Source organism: Terrapene carolina, unplaced genomic scaffold (assembly GCF_002925995.2).
Source record: "Terrapene carolina triunguis isolate 2854851 unplaced genomic scaffold, T_m_triunguis-2.0 Scaffold32710, whole genome shotgun sequence".
Classification (NCBI taxonomy): Eukaryota; Metazoa; Chordata; order Testudines; family Emydidae; genus Terrapene; species Terrapene triunguis.
This window is the reverse complement of record NW_020697061.1, coordinates 154702-164596: the sequence shown is the minus strand read 5'-3', so window position 1 is coordinate 164596 and position 9895 is coordinate 154702. Positions and strand designations below refer to the sequence as shown.

The 9895-nt window shown below is 46.4% G+C and overlaps 1 protein-coding gene across 2 annotated transcripts in view; it reads left to right on the top strand.

The window, feature by feature from the left end:
- Positions 1-1003: 1003 nt before the first annotated feature.
- The window catches only part of LOC112125758, a 36434-nt gene continuing 27542 nt past the window's right edge, over positions 1004-9895 (top strand). For both annotated transcript variants that reach the window (XM_026663148.1, XM_026663147.1), the window contains exons 1-2: positions 1004-1135; positions 5031-5169. In XM_026663148.1, coding sequence (XP_026518933.1) covers positions 1013-1135; positions 5031-5169 — 262 coding nt within the window. In that variant the 5' untranslated portion in view covers positions 1004-1012. The remainder of the gene's footprint in view (positions 1136-5030; positions 5170-9895) is intronic.

The window sequence follows — 9895 nt, the reverse complement described above, 5'->3', positions numbered from 1 at the left end:
CTCAGCTTTGGTAATTATCAAGGGTTGGGCGTGTTTTACTAATCTTGTTGCGGACGTGTGTAAGTGCTTGAGACTAAGTAAAGATCAGCTTTAAGTGAAAGCACTCTTGTGTTGTCCTGTTTGTGCCAGCCATCTATCGGTCGGACGGCCGTGTCTCCCCTGATTTATTTCCTGACACCTCCTCGCACAGAGTAAAAGTTACCAAGAGTTTTGGGTTGAAAGAACCCCGGGTAACATGACGACCCCAGGCATTGCCTCTGAATCTAGAACAGAGGTTTTCAAACTGTGGGGGCATGCCCCCAAGAGGGGCACAGAGGAATGTTCGGGGGGGGGGAGCGGCAATGCCACGGGGCTTGGGGAGAGAGCGCCACCTCCACCCCCTGAATCAACCAAAAACTGTAACTCCAAGGTGCGGGGACGGAGGGGCTCAGCTCAGAAAGTTCCCCCCAACCCAGACAGGCTGGGTAGCCCGCTGAGGTGAGTTCAGGGTGGAGGTGGTGCTCCATCCCTGAGCCCCACCATGTGGAACTGACCTGAGCCGCCTGGCATCACTGCTCCTCCCCTCCCCCCCAAAAAACCCAACATTCCTCCAAGCTCCTTGAGGGAGGCGTACCCCAGCTTGAAAACCTCTGAAGCTGTTGCTAAATGGAAGGCATAAAACTGGGGGGAGGGTACATGACCCTCACACACCTTGCCTCTACCCAGAACTACACTTTTGTTTCCTTTGTCCCATTCCACTGACCTCTGTTTCTATCCATAAAGCTTTTAAAAATGAAGTTTAGGGTAATTTGCACATTTGCTAATATGCAAATTAATGTATTGGATACTTTGCTTAAAATGTCACACAATGGCTGGCAGTTAATGCACAAAGGAGTGTTGATGAGTCAGTTTCCTTGAACTGAATGCTCACATATTTTGCTTTCCTGTTACAAATACTGACTGTGGGGATCAGGAATCTGCTTGCTATGGCTTGTATTTATTCAAGTTGTTCAAAATAACCAATCAGGCAAACATGACTGTTAGAGAGAGGAGTGACAGGGGGGAAAAGTCACATGGTCAGTCTCCTTTGCAGTTTTCAGATGCTGCTAGTTCCCGATGTAAAGAGATCTGGGTGAGCTCCCACAGGCAACTGCTGGTAAGTGGAACTATCTCTTTGCTTTTCCTTTGTAACATAAAATTCTTACTAGCATTACTGTTTTATTACTTTGTTTATGCTGTTGCAAAACTGTATTGTATAGTTTCTGTAAAATTTATTTTATTTTCAGTCTTCCTAGATTATTTTCGCTTTCTAAAATGCAAAATAAATGCTTTAACAATAACACTCTGACTGCACTTTTGAAGACATTATCAAAGCATGTGCATTACATGCAGATCTATTGCTCCTCAATAGCTGGGGAAAATTATTTAGATTATAGTCCCAGTACATAATAGATCACCTTGATTTAAGCATAAGCAGAGAAGGAGTCTGCACCACTCAGATGTAAGCCTGAGGGCATTTCACAAATTTTAGGCTTTGTTTGAAGTGTGAATACTGAGCAGACTCAGGGCTGGACAGTATAGGAGAGAAATATATTATAATGGAACTAAAGTTCAATAGTAGAGCTGGTGAAAAAAGGCAATTCTTTTCAGTGAAAATTTTCAAAGGAAACAAAACTGGTTTTACTTTGTTAAAAAACTCTCACAAAATATTTCAATTTTTCTATCAAAAGGCTTATTAAAAAATGTGATGCAAACTGAAATGAAACATGTTTGGAATTTGTACCCCCTTCCCCTTTTCTCCTCCAGAGACGGATTAGTTTTTTTAAAACAACTAACAAAATCATCCAAAGCACAGGACTTGGGGTGATTAAATTAAATTAATGGAGATATCCTATCTCCTAGAACTGGAAGGGACCTTGAAAGGTCATCAAGTCCAGCCCCCTGCCTTCACTAGCAGGACCAAGTACTAATTTTGCCCCAGATTCCTAAGTGGCCCCCTCAAGGATTGAACTCACAACCCTAGGTTTAGCAGGCCAATGCTCAAACCACTGAGCTCTCCCTCCCCCAGTGATAGTGGACTTCAGTTACCCAAACATCTGTTGGGAAGATAGTACAGTAGAGCACAAATTATCCAACAAGTTCTTGGACTGCATAGGAGATTCTTTTATTTCAGAAGGCGGAGAAAGCAACTAGGGGAGAGGCGGTTCTATATTTGATTTTTGACAAATAGGAAGGAACTGGTTGAGAATTTGAAAGTGGAAGGCAGCTTGGGTGAATGTGATCGAGAAATGATAGAGTTCCTGATTCCAAGGAATAGTAAGAGAGAAAACAGCAGAATAAAGATAATGGATTTCAAGAAGGTAGATTTTAGCAAATTCAGGGAGTTGGTGAGTAAGATCCCATGGGAAGCAAGTCTAAGGCGAAAAACAGTTTGAGAGAGTTGGCAGTTTTTCAGATAGCCATTATTAAGGGCCCAAGAGCAAACTATCCTACTGCATAGGAAAAATAGGAAGTATGGCAAGAGACCACTCTGTATTAACCAGGAGATCTTCAATGATCTGAAAATCAAAAAGGAGTCCTACAAAAAAATGGAAACTAGATCAGATTATGAAGGATGAATATAAAAAAAAAAAAAAAACCACAAGCATGTAGGGACAAATTTAGAAAGGCCAAAGCACAAAACAAGATTAAATAAACCAGAGACATAAAGGTAACAAGAAAACATTCTACAAATACATTTGAAGCAAGAAGAATACCAAGGATAGACAATAACAGAAAATGTGGAAATGGCAGAAGAGCTAAATACCTTCTTTGATTCAGTTTTCACCAGAAAGGTTAGCGATCGGACATCTAATATAATGAACATGGAAAATTGTAGAAATTCCAGAGGACTGGAAGATGGCAAATATAGTGCCAATCTATAGATAAAGGAATAAGGACAGCCCGAGGAATTACAGACTAGTCAGCTGAACTTCAGTAGCCAGAAAGATAATGGAGCAAATAATCAAGCAATCAAATTGTAAACACTTAGAAGATAATCAGGTGATAAGTAACAGTCAGCATGGAATTGTCAACAACAAATTATGTCAAATGAACCTGCTAGCTTTCTTTGACAGGGTAACAAGCCTTGTGGAAGCAGTAGACGTGGTATATCTTGACTTTAGTAATGCTTTTGATCAGTGGTGGGCAACCTGACAGTTTGTTTATATTTGCAGGGCTGCCCGCAGCTCCCAGTGGCCGTGCGGGGTTCGCCGTTCACGGCCAATGGGAGCTGCGGAAACAGAGGCCAGTACGTCCCTGTGGTCCGCGCTGCTTCCCGCAGCTGCCATTGTCCAGGAACCACAAACCACAGCCACTGAGAGCTACAGGCGGCCGTGCAAATGAAAACAAACTGTCTGGCGGCCCGCCAGTGGATTATCCTGACAGGCTGTGTGCAGACCGCAGGTTGCCCACCAGTGCTTTTGATACTGTCTTGCATGACTTACTCATAAATAAACTAGGGAAATATAGCCTAGTTGGAGCTACTATAAGGTGAGTAAATAACTGGTTGGAGAACCGTTCCCAGAGAGTAGTTATCAGTGGTTCACAGTCAAGCTGGAAGGGCATATTGAGTGGGGTCCCGCAGGGATCAGTCCTGGGTCCAATTCTGTTCAATATCTTCATCAATGATTTAGATAATGGCATAGAGCAAGGGTGGGCAAACTTTTTGGCCTGAGGGCCACATCTGGGTATGGAAATTCTATGGCAGACCATGTATGCTCATGAAATTGGGGTTGGGGTGCAGGAGGGGGTGAGGGCTATGACTGGGGGCGCGGCCAGAAATGAGAAGTTCAGGGTGCAGGAGTGGGCTGTGGGCTGGGGCAGGGTGTTGGGGTACGGGGGAGTGAGGGCTCCAGCTGGAGGTGCGGGTTCTGGGGTGGAGCTGGGGATGAGGGGTTTGGGGTTCAAGAGGGTGCTCTGGGCTGGGATCAAGGGGTTCGGAGGGAGGGAGGGAGATCAGGGCTGGGGTAGGGGGCTGGGGTGCGGGAGGGGCCCAGGGGTGCAGGCCCCAGGCGGCACTTACCTCAAGCAGCTCCTGGAAACAGCAGCATGTCTGCCCTCTGGCTCCTACGCAGAGGCATGGCCAGGCGGCTCTGCGCACTGCCCCGTCCACAGACGCTGCCCCTGCAGCTCCCATTGGTCGCAGTTCCCAACCAATGGGATCTCTGAGGGTGGTTCTTGGGGCAGGGGCAGTGTGCAGAGCCCCCTGGCTGCTCCTACGTGCTTCTATGCTGCTGCTTCCGGGGACCATGGCACACACGTGCAGGGAAAGCTCCAGACCCCACTCCCCAGCGGGAGCTCGAGGGCCAGATTAAATTGGCTGGCAGGCCGGATGAGCAACAAAAATGATTGAAGGTCTAGAAAACATGACCTATGAGGGAAGATTGAAAAAATTATGTTTGTTTAGTTTGGAGAAGAGAAGACTGAGGGGGGACATGATAACAGTTTTCAAGTACATCAAAGGTTGTTACGAGGAGGGTAAACAATTGTCTCTTTAACCTTTGAGGATAGGACAAGAAGCTTAAATTTCAGCAAGGGTGGTTTAGGTTGAATATTAGGAAAAAACTTCCTAACCGTCAGGGTTGTTAAACACTGGGGAAAAAATGTGCCTAGGGAGTTTGTGGAATCTGCCACTGGAGGTTTTTAAGATCAGGTTAGACAAACAACTGTCAGGAATTAGTCCTTCCTTGAGTACTGAGGACTGGACTAGATGACCTCTCAAGGTCCCTTCCAGTCCTACACTTGTATGATTTTCTTCAGTGGACAAGAGCAGGGAGGGAATGGGTAAGAAAGGGGGAAGGGAGAAGAAAAATGGGGAAAAAAATGTTTTGAGTCCCACTCAATCAAAATGATTTTTTAAAATTTCAGTGAGAAATCAGAAAAAATGGAAGGATTCAATTTTTTAAATGCAGATGTTCATGTTCAAAAAGGATATTTTTCATCAGAAAAAAGTTTTTACACAAAAACATTTGACCGTCTCGGATATCTACCTGTGTCATTTCTGACAACAGGTGCATGATAAGGAGATGTTGCATTCCTGTTTTATGAAGGAGATGGGGTCCCGCTTGCCTCTGTCACCTGTGTGGGTGGTTACACAAAAGCTGCCAGTGAGAGTCATGGTAATACAGTCTCTAACCTGCTGTATTCCAGGTGAGAGCGTCCCAGCAATTTATAATGTCATTGCATTTTCAGTATTGTTTTATATCATGTTCTTTATATAACCTAATATTTCTTTTGCTTTTTTGTCCACTGTTGTGTATTTATTAGTTAATATCGCAGGAGCAAGATAAAACCCTATTGTGACAGTCTCTGTACAAACACAGAGTTAAAAGGACAGCCCCTGTCCCAAACAGGGCCACCCAGAGGATTCAGGGGGCCTGTGGTCTTCGGTGGCAGGGGGCCCCCGTCGCCGAATTGCCGCCGAAGACCCGGCACTTTGGCGGCGGGTCCCGGGGTGGAAGGACCGCCCGCTGCCGAACTGCCGCCGAAGACCCGGAGCGGAAGAAGCTCCGGGGGCCCGGGCCCCGCGAGAGTTTTCCGGGGCCCCCGGAGCGAGTGAAGGACCCCGCTCCAGGGGCCCTGAAAAACTCTCGTGGGGGCCCCTGCGGGGCCTGGGGCCTGGGGCAAATTGCCCCACTTGCCCCCCCTCTGGGCAGCCCTGGTCCCAAAGAGTTTAAAATCTAATTTAGTACAAGATACATTAGTGAGTGTAAACAGCAGGGGAAATGGAAATAGATGGTCAATTCTTCCCAATGCCAGAGAATCTCTAAGAGTGAAATTTGGCACTGGAGGGCAAAGACCAGTTATACCAGGCCTGCACAACTCGTAAAGCGGCGAGGGCCATATTACTCCAAAGAAAACAGCTGAGGGCCGAAACCCCCCGGCCCCCCGGAAACCCCCCCCCCCCCCCAGCACCGCCCAGCCCAGTGGAAACAAACCCTCCTTCCCCAGCACCGCCCCGCCGAAACAGCTAAGGTTTGGGGGGAAGGGTGTGTGATACTTTATTAAGAATTTTTCAATTAAATCAAACAATTTTTAAAATTATTTTAATTTTTTTATTAATCATGGAAAAATTAAAAACATCTGTTCCGTTGAAAGAAAACATTTGTAATTTTCATAATTACTTTGCAAATTTAATGAGAAATATTACATCTCTTTTCGGCAACAAGCTTGTTGCATTTGGGGGTCATATTTGAAGTGGATATTTTCATAATGTCTTCCAAATGGTCGTCAGTCAGAGAAGAACGTTGCTTGTTTTTATTCATGTTCATGATGGAAAATGTTTGTTCACATATGTAAGTGCGTCCAAAAATGCTGAACGTTTTCAGTGCAACTTCATTGTCCAGACTTTTTTGTAGAAGTCCCGCAAGCTGCTTTCTCTGTGCTTATTTCGGTAAACTGCTGAACACTGAAGTTCAATAACCTCCAACTGCAAATCTAGTGGCACTTCCTCTGGATCCACAGAAAAGGGATCTTCAATCAGCTTCAACTGGACGTCTTCTTCTTTAGACAAAGTCAGTCTTCTGTCAAATTCTTCAATCAAAAGAATGATGTGCTTTGCGTATTTTTCTCCTAACTCGGCGTGTTTGTGCTGAGGGATACACTGTGCACAAGTGGGAAAGTGACACATTTCACCTTTTGACAGCTGACTTCTGAAAAGTTTCAATTTCATTTTGAAAGCTTTCACTGCTGCACACATTTGAAATATAAGTTGATTTTTTCCCTGAAGTTGAATGTTGAGATCATTCAGGTGTGCTGTAATCTCACAAAAGAAAAAGAGATCTTGATTCCAGGACTCATTTTCAAGCTCTGGGAATTTTATTGGCCCATTTTCTAGGAATTTTGCTACCTCCTCTTTCAAAGCAACAAAACGCTGGAGCACTCTTCCTCGACTCAACCACCTCACTTCTGTATGGTAGATTAAGTCATTGCACTCGGTGTCTACCCCTTCAAGAAAGGCTCGAAATGTCCTATGTTTTGGTCCTCTAGAACGGATGTAGTTTACAATGGAAACTACCACTGACATTACATGCTCAAATTTTAAGACTTTGCTACACAAAACCTGCTGATGCATAATGCAGTGATGTTTGGTTATTTCTCTCCCGATAAATTCTTCAAGAAGAGTAACTGCTCCAACATTGTTTTGGCACATAGCTGGAGCACCATCAGTACAAATGGCCACCAAGTTTGTGAAATCTAATCCCGATTTATCATTCGTGCACGTTATCACTTCACTGGAGATTTCTTTTCCGGTTGTGCGACCCGTCATGGAGCACATGCCAGCAAGTTCTTCAGTAATTTCAAAGTTTTTATCAATACCTCTAATAAAAATAAGAAGTTGGGCGGTGTCTTTTAAATCGGTGCTTTCATCCATAGCTAGGGAGTAAAAGCAGAATTCACTGACTCTCTGCTTTAACTGATCACTTAAATTGGTAGAAATGTCAGCTATTCTTCTCCGTACAGTCATGCGTGATAGACTGACATTCTCAAATATTTCCCTCTTTTCTGGACATAACTCAGATACAGCAATCAACATACACTTTTTTTTAATAACTCGCCTTCTGTCAAGCATTTCCCAGCAGCAGCAATTTCCTTAGAAATTTTAAAGCTTACTTTAGTAACTGTATCGTTCTCAGTGCTCACTTTCTTGAAAATTTGCTGTTCTCTACTAAGGTTTTTCGCTAAACTGGCTGCTTTAATTATTTTTTCATTTGGGCTCAATTTGGCGAGATTGGGATGCTTAGTTTCAAAGTGCCACCGAAGGTTGTATTCTTTCGGAACGGCTAACGTTTCGCGACACACGAGGCACAGTATTTTGTCTTTGGAAATAGTATATAAGTATTTATTCGTCCATTCAGTGTTGAAAACTCTGTGCTCTGATTCTATTTTTCTCTTTTTCTTTTCACTCATGGTATCCATTATGAAGCTCAAGATTTTGTTGAATAAATTCACACACAAGGGAAACACTCACAGTCACACACAAAGAGAAGAGATATCTCACGGCGCATGGCACACTAGCAAGGCACTGACGGTGTGTGGAAGCCTGTAGGTCCAGAGGTCACTATATTACTGCACACAGCAGTCAATCAATGCAGTTGTAGATAAATCTCTGCATTATGCATTTTTGTATAACTTTTATATGACTTTGTATTGAACCTTGGTACTATGTTATAGCGGGCTCCTAAGATAGTATAATTAAGGTAAAAGAAAAATTTCTTCCGTGCAAATTTTTGAAGCAGAGTTCAAATTTGTGTGCCATGAGGCAAATGCGCCCAAGTGAGTAAAATGCTTATACATTTAAAAAGTTTTAATTTGCAATTTGTGTCAATTTATATGGGTTTTCAGATAGACATCATAAGTAAAAAAAGAAAAACAAAAGTTTGTGTTTTAAATTGAAAATTTTCCTAAAAAATATCAATAAATGATTATTAGCCAAGAATAAGATATGTAATTACAAATGCATTTTAATTTCCTTATTGGTCGAAATGTCAAAGACGGCTAAACTAACCTTACTGTTTTTCCCTGCAATCTTTTTCATTTGCCCATTCAATATAAACTCTGTCCAGATCTATCAGTCCTCAATCCAGCTGGTAACTCTTAATAAACATCAGCACCCCACATAGAACCCCCCACTCGCTAGTTTCCCAATACACACAGATTTCTCCTCCCTCCCTCCCAGTGCCCTTCCCCACAGCCCCACCACCACAACTAAACAATGCCTCACACAGACCCCCAGTGCCCTGACACACACAGATCTCCCTCACTGCCCAGCACCCCCCAACAGGCCCCCACTGCCTAGCACCCCAAAACACACAAACCTCCCCCACTGCCCAGCGCCCTCCACACCCTCACAGCCCAGCACCCCCCGCACATCTCCCAGACACTCACTCCACCACACCCTTCCCCCTTCCCTGGCCGCACTCACCAGCCCTGCTGGGAGGTCTCTGGCTCCTAGGGTGAGAGCGGCAAGGGGAGTCTCCAGTGGTGAGCGGGAGCCGGTTCGCACCGGTTCGCAGGAACCAGTTGTTAAATTTAGAAGCCCTTTTAGAACCAGTTGTCCTGCGCGGGACAACCGGTTCTAAAAGGGCTTCTAAATTTAACAACCGGTAAGTTGAAGTGACCAGGACTGTAGCTGGGGGGGAGCAGAGGGAGCGGCTGCTCCCCCTGAGCACATTATCCAAAAGTGACGCCTTAGGAGCCAACCCCATGGGTGCTCCAGCTGTCCGCCCCGCTCCCCGGCCCCAGCTCACCTCCGCTCCGCCTCCGCCTCTGAACACTCTGCCCCGCTTCTCCCCGTCCCCCCCCCGCTTCCCACGAATCAGCTGTTCGCGCGGGAAGCCTGGGAGGGCAGAGAAGCAAGCGGTGGCTTCGCGCTCAAGCCCAGGGAGGCGGAGACGGAGCGGAGGTGAGCTGGGGTGGGGGGAGCCGCCCGTGCCACAGCAGGTAACCCGGGGGGAGGGGCGCGGAGGGGAACCGCTCCCCGCCCCAGCTCACCTCTGCTCCGCCTCCCTGGGCCTGAGCGCGAAGCCGCCGCTTGCTTCTCAGCCCTCCCAGGCTTCCTGCGCGAACAGCTGACTTGCGGGAAGCGGGGGGGCTGCAAGCTCAGCCTGACCCGGTGCTCCAGGCACTGCACGGTGGCGGCGTGGCCCGGCTCCAGCCGAGCGGCGCGGCTGTAGCGCAGCCAGCCACCTCCAGGCAGCGCGGTAAGGGAGCAGGGAGGGGGTGTTGGATAGAGGGCAGGGGAGTTCGGAGGGGTGGTAGGGGGGTGGATAGGGGTCGGGGCGGTCAGATGGCAGGGAACAGGGGGATTGAATGGGGGAAAGGGTCCCGGGGGGCAGTCAGGAAGGAGCAGGGGTTGGATGGGGCGGTGGGAGGC